Source organism: Littorina saxatilis, linkage group LG9 (assembly GCF_037325665.1).
Source record: "Littorina saxatilis isolate snail1 linkage group LG9, US_GU_Lsax_2.0, whole genome shotgun sequence".
Taxonomy (NCBI): domain Eukaryota; kingdom Metazoa; phylum Mollusca; class Gastropoda; order Littorinimorpha; family Littorinidae; genus Littorina; species Littorina saxatilis.
In genome coordinates this window covers 7,703,470-7,718,990 of record NC_090253.1, presented here as the reverse complement: position 1 = coordinate 7,718,990, position 15,521 = coordinate 7,703,470, and the positions used below count along the sequence as shown (strand labels likewise).

Here is a 15,521-nt window from a genome sequence, read left to right as displayed (position 1 = left end):
ACTAAAGTCGGCCCAGTAGTATCAAGAGCAAGTACTTTTGACAATGCTGTGAACGAAGAGCTCACTGCTGAGTTCGACACAATAACCTCGGCCTCTTACCAAAACCTAAAAAGAAAAACACCCAAAATACACGAAGCAACGATCCCACTAGCAGACTATATTATGTTCAACCGATATTTCAAGAAAGTGGGGGAAAACCCAGGTAGGATGGCCCACATTCCCATTCACCCCTTCCCATTTTGGTTCATGGAATCCCCCATTATCATCCCTGATCATGATCTGGGTGTAACAAAAAAAGATAACCCTGTACTTGTCTCATCAATAGTAAAAGAAATAATCTCAAACAATAACAAAGATCACCTACAAATATTTACTTACGACTAAAAAATAAATGATGACCAAGCTGACTGTGCTTTTGTCATTCCTGACCTCAAAATCAGTTTAAAAAAAATTAAACTCAACAAGGATGTATCCATTTTCCCTGCAGAAATGTACGTTATCTTAAGAGCATGCCACTATATCAATGACCCCCCTCGACCTCCAACAAGAGTCGGTGATTCTCTTCGACTCAAAACCAGCATGACTGCTCTTCAAAATGGTTCCAGAAACCGGGAGGAGCCTCAGACGGAAATATTGTTCCTCTGTCACCAGATCATTGCCTCTTGAACAGAACTGACCCTTAGCCTACGTCCTTCCCCACACACACATGCATGGATCAGAGGCAATGATATGGCTGACAGAGAAGCAAAAGAGGCTGTTACAGATCAAGCAGCATTTCATGAAATAAAATTAACAAAGACGGGAGCAAAACACAAAATGGCCAAAGTTGCCCGGCTGGCGTCACTGGGAAACAGAATTAAAAATAGACGGCAATGCTCATGGTTGGCTTATTCTGCCCCGACAAACAAAACAAAAGAGGCCTACACTCCCCATCTCCCTCCTTAAAATACTTCGCAGCATTCGCACGGATGGATGCGCTCACAAGTGCTTTCCCCCGTCTCTGTGAATGTGGAAAGTTTATATCTTTTTTACACCTCTTTGACCGCTGCCAATCACTCCAACAAGATTTCCGCAACCTACACACCACAGGAGCTCCTGTGCTACACACCCTTGTCAACGAACACAAACTGAAACCCCATGAGTTTTTTTTTTAGATAAACATTGCACGCTTCAATGGAAGCTAGCATACACCCTGTGTCTCTCAATATATAAGGCTGAAATAGGCTAGGATATATCTGTTTTAAAAAAAAAACTGATCTCCGTTCCTCCTTCCCACCCCTCAATACTCTCTCACGCCGAGCTTTTTCATCTTCATTGTATTATTTTTCCAGTTATGTATTTACTTACCTATTCAGCCACAAATATAACAATATTCCACATAACAAAAATTAAAAAAATAAGCCTACAAAACCGCTCCAGTCCAACCATATTCCGCGTACACAATCTTCACTTCCATCCCCATTTTGAAACATCGCAACAGACTTCCAGATATGATTATAACACGACCATATGTGTTCTCTGGTTGCATGTTTGTTCAGTGTCTTGTCCCCACATAAAGCATATTAACTCTACCTGTCATAAAGCCAGTTGCAGTTCTAAGAGGACGTTAAAACTAATTATCATCACACACACACACACACACACACACACACACACACACACACACACACACACGCGCGCGCGCGCGCGCACACACACACACACACACTGGCACACACACACACACACACACACACACATTTGAAAGATCCCATGTATGTTTTATGATTGTTGTTTTGGTCTGAATACAACTTTGGAATCTTACTACACTCATAGACCTATATTAATATAGGTCCCTGCTACACTCTTGTTGATTTTACATTTAAGTTGTCAGAAGTATTTTGTTCGTCGGTTCGTGTCTGGTGCGTGTGGTTTGAATGCCGCCCTGACAAATGTCTTTTAAAAACACATTCACGGTAACATCTTCGACGCAGACACAGACAGTTAGGAAGGGCTCCTAATATGGACCACTTTTTGTTTCATGCTGATAACTAGCTTGTTTTCTTGCGAAGAAGATTTATTTTGTGTTTGGTAGTCCTTCTCTCTTAGGTTAGCCGTTAGGCCTAATTAGAGTGAAATAGCTTTGATAGACATTCAGCAAAAATTAAATACATACAAAATCACAAATGGTACATATTAGGAGCCTGGGCGCCTAATATGGACCAGTGAAGCGGCCTTCACGAATCACTGTAAAAAAAGCCCCCTATACTTCAAAATAGCATGATACAACTTAGTGTACAAGTCAGACTAATTCAAATATGCTTTAGATTGATCTGTTTCGGGTTGATGAGAGCATTATTTGAAGAACACCAGGAAACTAAAGAAGCTTATCAAAAACAGAGTGAAAATAAGTAAAATTATCAACTTGCACGAAAAGAAGACTTTTTTTTATTTTTTTTTAAACTGATCTCGAGGGCTAGTAATAGGTTATTTCCAGCAAGCTTCTTAATGAATTAATGAAAAAAGCCTTTAGCTTCTTTTTCTTCGATTTGTTGAAGGTGGTCCATATTTTAGGGGACTCGCACATACTTTGAGATTTTGCTATTGATTGTTTGTTTGAAGTAGAAACTTGGGGTCAACACTGCTAAAATGTAACAAATGCGGTCTTAGCTGTCATAGCAATTTTTGTGTGAAAGCTTTGGCTGTGGACAGAAACGAGTCCGTTTTAGGCAGCACATTTAGAGTGAACGCTGCCAAAAGTGAAAAAAAGAGAAAAAGCCTAACAGTTTTGAGATTTGTGTTTCTGCAACTGTTTTGACATACATATGTGCAAGTTATCCAGAGAGGGTGAATACAGCGATCACTTTGTCCGCACGTCGCTGGGCATATCAGCGCAGTTCAACGTTGCCAGAGACCAAAGAAGCGCTTTACTCAGGTCGCAGCGCGCGGCGCGGCTCACTGGAGGAATGTTTGAAAACCATCTGTGCTCGACTGCCAGCAGACCACAGGCACATTACACCCACTAAAGTTTGGACTTGTACTGGCAGAGAGCGAATGCAAATTCTTGTAGGCATACACAGACGCAACATAGCATATACAGACAATAACACCCACAACACTTCAACAGCATATGAAAGGAATACAAATAAATCCGCAAATCGCGCACAATACACCAGTTAGAAAAACAAGGAGTACCAAAGCGGCGTGCAGAAACTAAACTGACTCGGAGACTGAGAAGAAACATTTGTCACACGATGTGGATAGCAAACATTAAAATAAAACAGATAAGTCAAGCAAAAATTAACACAAATATCGAAAACACAATAAACAAAGGTAAAGAATACAAAAAGAGATGCTTGCCGACAGTCAGTGTGTGAGTGCGTGGTTTGTGCGTCAGCGGGGTGTGTGTGTGTGTGTGTGTGTGTGTGTGTGCGCGTGCATGCGTGCGTAGGCTACGTTCTTGCGTGTGTGCGTTCGAATGAGAAAGAAGAGAGAGAGAGGATTGAAGAATGAGGTCACGCTCTCTGTCACATGAATACATATACACACACTGAAGGCTACCTCGGACACGAACACTTGCCAACAACTGTGGTTGAACATGCTTTTGAAATGGAATATTTTTTCGACATGATTTCTGGACATACGAATCCCGCTGTGTTGCCTACTGATGTTGCGAATGATGAAGGTTTTGAGTTGACTGACCTTGAGGAGGTATTGCATCAGGCGTTTATCGTCTCAAATTATATCCTTGCTACTTTTCAGGAGTCAACTATTGCCATTCATGGTAACTTGGATAGTCAAAGTTTTTATTTGTTTGATTCCCATCAAAGAAACAGAAATGGTAACCATTCTTCAAATGGCGCTGCAGTTTTGATGTCATCAAGTTAATTCCTTTGCAGAATTGATTGATTTTCTCAAAAGCCATTATCAATGTGTTTATCAATTAACACCTGTTCATTTCTGTCCAACTGCAATGCAAACTCAATGTGGAGGAAACAAGGATTCATTACAAACAAGTCATCCCTGTACATCAACAGATTTATGTACCTCAATCAATACTGCTGGTATGAGTGACAGGAATCTAAAAGAAACAAGTCGCGTAAGGCGAAAATACAATATTTAGTCAAGTAGCTGTCGAACTCACAGAATGAAACTGAACGCAATGCCATTTTTCAGCAAGACCGTATACTCGTAGCATCGTCAGTCCACCGCTCATGGCAAAGGCAGTGAAATTGACAAGAAGAGCGGGGTAGTAGTTGCGCTAAGAAGGATAGCACGCTTTTCTGTACCTCTCTTTGTTTTAACTTTCTGAGCGTGTTTTTAATCCAAACATATCATATCTATATGTTTTTGGAATCAGGAACCGACAAGGAATAAGATGAAAGTGTTTTTAAATTGATTTCGACAATTTAAGTTTGATAATAATATTTATATATTTAATTTTCAGAGCTTGTTTTTAATCCGAATATAACATATTTATATGTTTTTGGAATCAGCAAATGATGGAGAATAAGATAAACGTAAATTTGGATCGTTTTATTAATTTTTTTTTTTTTTTACAATTTTCAGATTTGTAATGACCAAAGTCATTAATTATTTTTTAAGCCACCAAGCTGAAATGCAATACCGAAGTCCGGGCTTTGTCGAAGATTACTTGACCAAAATTTCAACCAATTTGGTTGAAAAATGAGGGCGTGACAGTGCCGCCTCAACTTTCACGAAAAGCCGGATATGACGTCATCAAAGACATTTATCAAAAAAATGAAAAAAACGTTCGGGGATTTCATACCCAGGAACTCTCATGTCAAATTTCATAAAGATCGGTCCAGTAGTTTAGTCTGAATCGCTCTACACACACACACACAGACACACAGACACACACACACACGCACATACACCACGACCCTCGTTTCGATTCCCCCTCGATGTTAAAATATTTAGTCAAAACTTGACTAAATATAAAAACAACCAAACGCAAATGTACTACTACTTCTACGACTCGTTTGAATGTAAAACAGAAATGTAACACTGTCTGTGACAATGACGGTTCTACGACTCGTTTGAATGACGGTATAGATCGAACCTTAACCCACAACTACGAAAATTTGTGTCAGACTTTTTTGAACAGGAAAATATGCCTCTGTTCAACAGTAACCAACACATGGAAGATGTTTTTGAAACTTACAGAAATGTAACACTAGCCTATCTGTGACAATGTTGCTTTTGAATTGAACCCACATTTGTTGAACAGGAGAGAATGTTCCTGTTCAACAGTGCCCAAAACACTGAATCTGACGTTTTTGAATCTTTTCTGTCATCTAACTGAATCTGACGTTTTTGAATCTTTTCTGTCATCTAACCCAATTGCTCATGACTTCATCGATCTTTAACATGCCTACTTTTCAAAGAAAGACAGACAAAAGCGAAATCTGCATGTTAGCCATCTGCCTGAAATGGTCAATGCACTTTTGTAAAATTGTCACAGCTGTTATGCACTTTTGTGAAATGGTCAGTGCTGTTGTGCACTTATGCAAAACTTGGTGCTGTGCTGTTAACATTTGAACAAAATGCATTTTGTTCAAATGTTTAGTGCAACTTGCTGCTATATAATCGCTGTATGCGCTTTGTGGTAATAATGCACTTTTGTGAAAAGCCGGTTTGCCCTAAATGTTGGCACTGTGCATCATTGTTGGAGCACCCTCCTGTAGTAGATGCACCATGCATAAAAATGTACTTATGTGAAATGTTTCGTGTAAATTATTGTCACAATAATGTTTTGTGCGCCCCCATGTATGTGTTCTGTGCTAATAATGCACGGTTGTGAAATGTCCGTACACATTTTGTGGCACTATGTAATTGTTAGTGCATCCTCCTGCGGATGCTTCGTGCTAAAATTGCACTTCCATTAAAATATTGTACGCTCATGTCAACTGGTACTATATTTTCAATTGTTTCTCTGTCAATTTCAGATGTTTGTTTCCAATTACTTCAGTATCTCCCTGTTGCAATTCCAGGTGATTCATTATGCATGTGCCAATCAGTTTGAGGTGTTTAATTCTGATTCCTGTATTTACAGTGTAAAATTAAAACTATTGTTTTCAAACATTCCTATGACACCTGGTAATGGTTCTGTGTTTTTTTGTAATTTGTGTTTTGTTTTTCTGCAATAAATATTTGAAATGGATCTGAGACTGACTTACTACTTTTAGCACTCTTTTTCACCACATTCCCACGTACAGATATTGCAATATCAACTCTTCCTTTCTACCTGTTTCAAACAAGCTCTATTTTTTAATTAAACAGTTTTTTTTTCTTGTGGCTGTTCAGCACAACATGCAATTCATTAACTTTTGACCCTAACCTTTAACACTTCCCAAAATAAATCTTTGGTGGACATTGCATCGACGCTGTTCATTTTGAATGAACATTTTTCTTGTTAGATCAGTGGTCTATGCCGGCGCATAGTTGTGTATTGACTGGATCAATCGCCAACTCGCTGCGCTCGCGGTAAGTGCTGACAACCGGAAGAAAGCTGCATTCCGAAAAAAGTCACTTCCGTTTCGCCATTTTTCGATGATGCCAGGGAAGTGAACCATGATTTCAAGATGCCCGGTGCAAATTGTTGTATGCCTGGATGCAGCGTGAGCTCACTAAGATCTTCAACGCTTATAACTTTCCATGGTATACCAAACGGAAAAGCGGATGCCGAATGGAGAGCTGCTCTTCCACAAAATCAACCGTGCTGACAAGCTTTTCAACCCGAAGAATGCGAGGATATGTTCCCGACATTTCAAAGAAACATGCTTCAAATACGGTACGTAAAAAAACTAGTAATATAGCGAAAATAAGCTTTCATCTGATTGTCTGTGCTGTGTTGTTTTGCTTGTAATGCTTCAAGTGACGAAGCTCTAGTAGTATCAATCAATCAGTATGAGGCTTAGTACTTGTAGTAACTAGTTTTACAGCTCGCAGACAAAAAATAACACAATCGTATTCTGAATCATACATTGACAAAGGCGTAATTCTGAGCTATAATTATTAGGTAATGGGGAAAAAACCACTCTTTGTTCTTGTGATAATGTGTTTTTGAATATATTCTAGTAAACTTCTGGGTTAGAACTTAGATTTCTTTTGTTGTTTTACTCGGTCACTGAGTCACTATCAGTCTTGTTCATTCTTGACAGATTTGCAGTAGTGTGTTTTACTAATTCTTGTTTCTATTTCAATAGATCTAAATGTATAGGTCTGTTTAGTTAATTTAACTTATAATTTCGACTCAGCATTTTGAACATTTTCTTTGCATGTTTTTTTGCTGGGCCTACAGGCAAGCGAGCACTCATTCCAGGAAGTCTGCCAACCAACCATGTGCTACAGAAGTCAGTAGAAACACCAAAGACTCCAGCCAGGAAACCCCCAGTGAGTAAAAATTGCTGTTATTTGCCCAGTATAGTATGCTATTAGTGATACTGATAGTGATAATATGCTACTTGTAACTCTTTTGTGAGTACCGGTACATGTATACTGGGTGTTTTCTCAGTTTTTGTCCGCTGTCAGTGTGAGATTTATATTGTGGTATAACCTGTTTTTCTAGTTTCATGGTTTAGCCACGACTCACTTTGAATGAGGGTCATCTGCCAGGCATTTAGCTGATTATCTGATAAGTGATATTTTTTAATTTGCTATTTATAAATTACAGTTACAGTAAACTAACACTGTCGCACAAAGTATGTGACTTTAAAAAAAGATTTGTTTGAAATCATGTGAGCTCTGTCCACTAGATGATGGAGAAGGGAATTTTTCCAGTTGAGTCTGCAACATGGATTTTTTCTCTCTCGGATAACAAATACAGTATAGTAGGAAAAATTTAGGGTTGGTGTGGCGATAACTTCTTCTTCTGCGTTCGTGGGCTGAAACTCCCATGTACACTCGTGTTTTTACGTGTATGACCGTTTTTACCCCGCCATTTAGGCAGCCACACGCCGCTTTCGGAGGAAGCATGCTGGGTATTTTCGTGTTTCCATAACCCACCGAACTCTGACATGGATTACAGGATCTTTTCCGTGCGCACTTGGTCTTGTGGTTGCGTGTACAGTAGTACCTGCCATATCCGGTCACCCATTAGTCATTGCAAAGGTGACCGCAAATATCAGGTGGCCGTTCATTACAGGCCCCCTCCTCCTCCAAAAAAAACCCCAAAACACGATCAAGTTTTCATGAAGAAAAGAAAGCGATCATCCACGAGCCGCCGATTCATTGTCTCTGTTAGTTTTGCTTTCGTTTATACATCTTAATTATTTGCGTGTTTAACTCGATCGTCCTGGCTAAGCTATTGTTTCGTATGTTTCTATGTGTGTTGTTTGGATTATTATATATGCATTTGAGTGTCAGATAAACAAGTGTTTCAAACTCACATCAGCTGTGATCGATCCGGAAGTGACTGCCGTAAATGTACATGTATGCGCATGTCTGTATTTACAGTTTGCGCATGCGTAAGTATTCATGTCGTCTGCTCGTGCTGTGCCGTCTGTGCACACAACACACACACACACACACACACACACACACACACCACAGGCGCTCGCCCGCGAAAGTGACAAGTGGCCGTTAAGTGGCCGCTCCTGTCGAGTAAGAGGGGCACCTTAGGGCAAAAATCAGTGACCGTTGACCGCGTCAGACAGGTTAACGGCCATTAAGAGTCAATTATAGAAGGAAAACTCATTAGTCATGGGAAAGCTGGCCGCTCCGGGTAGGTTCACGCCCACGAAAGGGCCGGAAATGGAAGGGACTACTGTACACACGAAGGGGGATAAGTCACTAGCAGGTCTGCACACAAGTTGACCTGGGAGATCGGAAAAATCTCCACTCTTAACCCACCAGGCGGCCGCGGCCGGGATTCGAACCCTCGACCTTCCGATTACGAGGCCGACGTCTTACCACCCCGCCACAGCGCCCGTCGTGTGGCGATAACAATAAAGATATGTCATAGTGACTTGACTAATTGATTTGAATTCTGCTGCAGGTCAGTCGCCCCCCACCTCCTGCTCCTGACCTGGTTGCCTACTACAACTTCGAGGAAATACGACAGGACACCCTTCAGCTTGCTGCACCATGGTGTCTCTTGGAGAACAGCAAGGAACAGATACAGGTGGGAATAACCGAAGCCAGCCAAGTGAAACTGTTGTCCTCTACGTTATGATTACGTACTCCAGCAGACATCAACTTGTGGTCGACGTGCGTGGGTTTTGCTCAAAATACGTAAGTATTCGTCAGTGTTTGGCTTCTCGAATTAAGTTTCAACTTAATCTCTGTCTCGAACCACAGGCGGAAGGTATCGTTCACTGGACCACTACTTACATAGAAAGACTATACTGAACGAATCGTCGGTAAGCTTACCACACTGTCATACTGTCATACTCATAGTGATATCACTGATACATTTGTACAGGTAAACATGGCTGTTTGCTGAAAAAATCGTTGTGAAAAATTGTAATGTCTCTGAAGTTTGATTCAGTCCGTCATTCATTTTGATGGGAAGTCAACCCTTGGTGAGGCTAATACTAATATTGTTTTGATCTGTATTCTGCCAGTGCCATTGCCAACTGCCATGGTTGTTCTTGTGGAGTTCTAGAACAAGCTCTGGTTTGAATGACCAGCTAAAATTAATGCTAATAGTAAATAAGTACATTATTTTTGCATTAGCGGGGTATACAAAATATTTTATTAAAAAAATACCGCATGGTTTTGCTTGATCAAATCATTTATCAGCTAACAATATGCTTTTATTTCAGTTGGACCTGACTTGAGCATGGTTCCGTTGTCTCCGCAACAACAGCTTGATTGAGATACAGGCATGTCCAGTTTTCAGCAAGTGCAGGCTGAGTGTGAAGATCTGATTGCTGATCTAGACACAACATAAGCTGCTTGACACTATTCCAAGGTAAGCGAGAAGCTTTGAAAATAGTTACTTTAATTCAGTAATGCGTAATTATGTATGCAATACTCCTGCTGGTGAGTTCACTACAAACAGGTACTACATTAGAACTAGAAGAATAGGTTCCACAAGAACATTTCTGACTGTTGATGCCACTAAAACTCTCGTTACATCCTGCATTCTGTGTAGATTAGATTACAGCAAATCCCTTCTCATAGGCTGCCCTGACTCCACTCTCCAACCCTTGCAAAAAGTACAACACTCTGCAGCACTCCTCTCATGAAAGAACTTCACTGGCTTCCTGTGTCTCAACGTATTAGGTATAAAGCTGCCTGCTTCTGCTACAAGATCATCTCTGAATCGGCACCTGCCTATCTTTCGGAACTGGTCTCCCTCTACACTCCCTCTCGCACCCTTCATTCTTCTGCTGATACTCGACTTCTCCGTCAAGGTTGCTTTAAACGCAAGGCTCATGGCTTCCGCACGTTTTCATATCATGGCCCTCAGTTATGGAATTCACTCCCCTTTCTATTACGTCACTCTCCATACATTTCATCTTTTAAGTCCAATTTGAAAACTCACTTGTTCCAACAACATTACGGATAGTTCCTTAGGCCAAACCAAAAATAGTCTGTTTACGGTAACATCGGCCCAAAAAATAGGGTCGGTAGGTCGGGATTTTGTTTTTCTCCAAAAAACATCAAATTATTTTGCCAAAAAACAAACTTTGTTTTAAAATTTTGATTTTTTTTCTTTTTTTCCCAAATGCCCAAAAAAAGTCTAGGGTCGCGCCAAAAAATAGGGTCGGTCGGGATACCGTAAACAGACTTCTTTTTTTTTGGGCCTTAGCATAGAGTCTGGGGATGTGAGATGTGCATGATGTGTTGTTTGAATCTGACAGTGATTGTATGAATTTTTTATACACGTATTGTTGTCACGCGCTTTGAACTTCTGATAAGGCGCTTTATAAATGCCCGTTATTATTATTATTATTATAAGTAGATACACACTTGTAAACTTATGTTAGTTTTCACACGTGAGCATGAAGTGCCTTTATGAGGAATGTATAGTGGCTTGCAATATTGAATTTGAGGGATGTTTGCAGTTATATAATATATTAGCACAGCTCAGTTTTCTTCAGGGTTCCGTGAGAACAGTGAAATTCTCCTTTGAGGACTGAAAAATATCTTGGATAATTGGTCTTAATGGGGGGGGGGGGGGGGGAGATTTAAAACATAAGTACATTCACATGTGTTTTTCATTTTCACTGTGTAAAGGTGGGGAGGTCCTTCTCTACTTGTTTCTTTGTTTTCCCATTGACATATATTTTTGTTCTTGTCTATATTTTTTACATAGGTGCTGTCCTCATCCCCAGCCGACTGTTTCCGCTGAAGCCGTGAAGGATGCTTCTTCATGTAGGCGTGGACATCTTTTTCGTCGCCGTGCAAGGCTTCCAGTTCCAGTACCATATAATTTTGTGAATACTCTGGGGACCTGTCATCAACTTTGGAAGGACGCTTTATTTTAACACTTTGTACCCCATCTATGTTGACCAAGATTTTTTAAGCCGAGACCAGCTGTGCTGCAGCAGGTCACTCAGAATTGTAGAAACTGTATCAACAGGCTAGAATCCTGGCGTTAGATCAACGTTACAGGAAGTGACTGAAGCTAACAGTCTAAGCAGGATGCGGATATGTGCCGAATGATAACAGATGCAATGTACATAGTGACTGTGTGTACCTGGGAGACAAGGAGTTAAGACCACATCTGAACTGAGGATTTAGTCTCTCCATAATCAAACGCTGAAGAAGATTTCAGAATGAACTTTGTTAGATAAATTATGGTTGTTATGATCGTCACATTTTAGGTCCCCCCCTCCCCCCTTTTCAAACTTCCCCGCTTTTCAGACCTTACATTTTTGGATTTTCTGTTCACAACCTGTTGTACATTTACCTACATATTAAGCAGATTTCCTCCTTTTTAAGACCAGCTTATTTTTTTATTCTTGGAGGCCTGTAAAGGGGGTTTGGAAGGACACTGTATTTGTTTGTTCGAAATTCAGAATTCAAATAATTCTTCATCAACGAGTTATTACTGCCTCACCATAGCAGTTAGGCCAGTCTTACTAACTCTTACTTTTATTAATGTGCCGTGATGCAAAGACGTTGAGCAGTTTTCAGATGTTTATGAATCTAGGGCTTTCAAAATTTACTGACATACAATACAATACAATACAATAACTTTATTAATCTCTAAAAGAGAAATTGCATTGCTGAGCTTTTGTGTCCGTAATAATAACATACATAAAACATTCAAAAATAAACATTTGTTCTTTGTCATTCATACATTCTTGTGTTCTTATACATTTCTTCATGTTGGACTCCATGGCTCCATGACATCCAAACATGAAGTTCAGTTACCACGTTTTAACTTTGAAGGTCACATTGTGGGCGAATTTTTAGCAAAAAGTTGGAACATGGTATGACTGTTCTTACTCACAAGGGAAGTGATTTTGTTATTTACTGATTTTCATTTTGTGTGGCCTTCTTTCACCCATTTAATCATTCATAAATGTTCATACCCAAGGGAAGTAATTCACATATCTATGGCCAATGTTTTCACAGGGCATCTATAGTGTGGATGAACACTGTCTCCACTCAAAATAGTCCTTTGCTATTGTACATTGTGAATCAGCATTTTTGTTTTTTTCCTGTTTGAATAAAGTGCAATCATTTTACAACCAAAGTGTTAATGTTAAAGATGTTTACATAATGTGTGAAGGATGATGCATTTGAAAACTAATATTGTTAAATGTAAATTGACCTGTGACAAGTCAGCATAGTGCAATATCCAAGCATGAAACCCGCACACAATTCCCAAACAACATGCTTTCTTTTCCACAAAATTCCATCCAGTGGAAAACAATTATGTGAACGTCATAACATGGTGTTTTTTTACATTAATAATCAAGCCTTACACCAACTAAAATGGTGTTAATAGGCATTTGAGCAAGCTTTAACACCAACATAACATGGAGTTAATAGGCATATGAGCAAGCTTTAACACCAACATAACATGGGGTTTTGCATGTTATACCAGCAATAACATGATGTTAATCACATTACAAGCAAGCTGTAACACCACCAAAACAAGCAGTTTTGCAAGTTAAGTCTACGATAACATGATGTTAATCACATTACAAGCAAGCTGTAACACCACCAAAACAAGCAGTTTTGCAAGTTAAGTCTACGATAACATGATGTTAATCACATTACAAGCAAGCTGTAACACCACCAAAACAAGCAGTTTTGCAAGTTAAGTCTACGATAACATGATGTTACTTGGCGTTAAACCAAAGCTTTAATGCCATCAAAACTTGGAATTTTTGCATGTTACAGACATGCTGTAACATGGTTTAACATGATGTTTTGACCGTCGCAAAACGCGCTGAAATTCCAGGCAATTTCGCTGCGATAACTTCAACAAAATCCAATCAAAATCTGGCGTTGTCGTGAACACCAAAATGTAATAAACCCATTGAAACTTGAAGTTTTGTTGGGATTTTGAGTAGTTTTGTAAGATACAAAACGCCACTTTTCGCCCAGTGAGGAGCATGTTGCTAATATTCGCAACAAGAGATGAATGGGAGCGAATGGTTAAGAACATTTACGAATGACTTGCGACCATGTCCGATCATTACGAATTATTGGCGAATTCTATTCGCAAGGGAAATTTAGCACAGTGTAAGAGCAGTATTACGAACAATGCGAATTGCATCATCGCTTTATTCGTAAAATGTTTGCAAGCGCTCGCAACACTCGCAAGGCCACTCGCAACGTTCGTAATACGTCCGCAAGACATTCGTATATGGATTTGTATGCATTCGCAATGATCGGTAAGGCTTCGAATTTTCAATATTTGATCCTGTCTATTCGTCTCTTTTTTTGCAGAATACAACATGTTCATATTCGCAAGGGTAGTCGGCACAGTGTAAGACAGGCATTACAGAGAAACCATCCAAAGAAAAGTGTTTTTTTTCTAAATGCCCAATTTAATCGCTTTATAGTGTCCATGACAGGATGGATTAAGGCTCTTTCTTAACTGGCGCAGTGATTTTTGTGGATTAATTGATTTTGTGAAAGCTACTAGTATCAAAAACGTATAACTCGCAACAGCAAACACTGATGGTGTTGATGTTGGTATGTGACCAATGCAGGGATGGACGATGGTCGTGTCCCAGCTACACGCCTGGCCTGAGACTGTTAGCCGAACAAAGGAAAGAGTGTGCGAGTTACTGTGTGTGTGTGTGTGTGTGTGTGTGTGCGTGCGTGCGTGTGTGTGTGTGTGTGTGTGTGAGGTGTGTGTGTGTGTGTGTGTGTGTGCGTGCGTGTGGGTGCATGTGTGTGTGTGTGTGTGTGCGTGTGTGTATGTGTGTGTATGTGTGTGTGTGTGTGAGTGTGTGTGTGTGTGTGTGTGTGTGTGTGTGTGTGTGTGTGTGTGTGTGTGTGTGTGTGTGTGTGTGTGTGTGTTATAAGCAAACTCAATGCATGCCCTTTATTCAATTTCTCTCGCTTTTCAATGTCTAGAATTAAGTTTTGATCTTGCGCAGTTGACTGGACACGCGACTTACTGATTTCACAGTTTGTGCCAGAGAGGCCAAAGGGACAGCGACAGAAGTATCCGTTGTTGTAGTCCACACATTCACCGCCGTTTTGGCACGGGACGCTCGCACACTCGTTGATAGCTGTGTACACACAATGAAGTCATGTTAAACAAGTACGACACCCACTCTTGTTCAGGGGTAGGGAGTTTTGAGCGATAGAGATGGAACGTTGACCCATGGCTATGTTACGCGAGTTATGTTTTAATTTTCAATGACACGCGCGCACGCACGCACTTACAATCACAAACACACACACACACACACACACACACACACACACACATACACACACGCACACACACACACACACACACACACACACACACACACACACACACACACACACACACAGAAACAACAATAACGTACGTGTCTGGCACTGTGTTCCCGTGTATCCAGAGAAACAGTTACAGGTGTAGGAATTGATGCCATCCACGCAGGTACCATAGGGGCTGCAGGGGCTGCTGGCACACTCGTTGGTGGCTGAGAAGACAGAAAAGTACCGAGTGTTCAGATACCCATTGATAGGACACGCACACACACGTGCATATAAAGACAGACAGACAGACACAGACATACACAGACACACACACGCATTCACTTACACATATCCACACAAACACCAACGCACGCACGCGCACGCGCACACACACACACACACACACACACACACACACACACACACACACACACACACACACGCACACTGAAACACACCGACAACCACATTGAAACAGAGGCACGTGCGCACACACTCATACGTAGGCTTACACACATAACCAGGTATGTAGACCTACTTACCTGACCACGTTAGTAAGCTAACTAACTAACTAACTAACTTATTAACTAACAAACTAACTAGGCAACCAAACAACCAACTAACCGATGGACTATTTAATATCTGGAAATGATTTAGACTGACGAGTAACCACATACAATTAACGGACA

The 15,521-nt window shown here is 40.4% G+C and overlaps 4 protein-coding genes across 4 annotated transcripts in view; 1 reads left to right on the top strand and 3 right to left on the bottom strand.

Moving 5' to 3' along the window:
* LOC138977031 (mucin-2-like) overlaps positions 1 to 15,521 on the bottom strand; it is a gene marked incomplete at its 3' end in the record, with an annotated part of 283,354 nt that overhangs the window by 181,684 nt on the left and 86,149 nt on the right. The window lies entirely within an intron of this gene.
* LOC138976705 (fibropellin-1-like) overlaps positions 1 to 15,521 on the bottom strand; it is a 34,216-nt gene that overhangs the window by 16,498 nt on the left and 2,197 nt on the right. Inside the window, exons 3-4 of the mRNA XM_070349574.1 lie at positions 14,943 to 15,056; positions 14,541 to 14,654 (exon numbers count right to left, since the gene is read on the bottom strand). Coding sequence (XP_070205675.1) covers positions 14,541 to 14,654; positions 14,943 to 15,056 — 228 coding nt within the window. The remainder of the gene's footprint in view (positions 1 to 14,540; positions 14,655 to 14,942; positions 15,057 to 15,521) is intronic.
* Positions 6,380 to 12,662, top strand: LOC138975189 (uncharacterized). Its single transcript, XM_070347848.1, has 5 exons — positions 6,380 to 6,793; positions 7,304 to 7,395; positions 8,999 to 9,234; positions 9,768 to 9,916; positions 11,267 to 12,662. The coding sequence occupies exons 1-3, from the start codon at positions 6,658 to 6,660 to the stop codon at positions 9,173 to 9,175; spliced, it is 405 nt and encodes a 134-aa protein (XP_070203949.1). The 5' UTR covers positions 6,380 to 6,657; the 3' UTR covers positions 9,176 to 9,234; positions 9,768 to 9,916; positions 11,267 to 12,662.
* LOC138976703 (fibropellin-1-like) overlaps positions 10,101 to 15,521 on the bottom strand; it is a 19,593-nt gene continuing 14,172 nt past the window's right edge. Inside the window, exons 9-11 of the mRNA XM_070349571.1 lie at positions 14,943 to 15,056; positions 14,541 to 14,654; positions 10,101 to 10,153 (exon numbers count right to left, since the gene is read on the bottom strand). Coding sequence (XP_070205672.1) covers positions 10,101 to 10,153; positions 14,541 to 14,654; positions 14,943 to 15,056 — 281 coding nt within the window. The remainder of the gene's footprint in view (positions 10,154 to 14,540; positions 14,655 to 14,942; positions 15,057 to 15,521) is intronic.

Excerpts from the sequence above, each read along its gene's own strand:
- LOC138975189 (XM_070347848.1), top strand. The coding sequence starts at position 6,658 with ATGGTATACCAAACGGAAAAGCGGATGCCGAATGGAGAGCTGCTCTTC. Across the intron at positions 6,794-7,303 it reads AGAAACATGCTTCAAATACG|GCAAGCGAGCACTCATTCCA; the intron begins GTACGTAAAAAA and ends CTGGGCCTACAG. Across the intron at positions 7,396-8,998 it reads CTCCAGCCAGGAAACCCCCA|GTCAGTCGCCCCCCACCTCC; the intron begins GTGAGTAAAAAT and ends ATTCTGCTGCAG.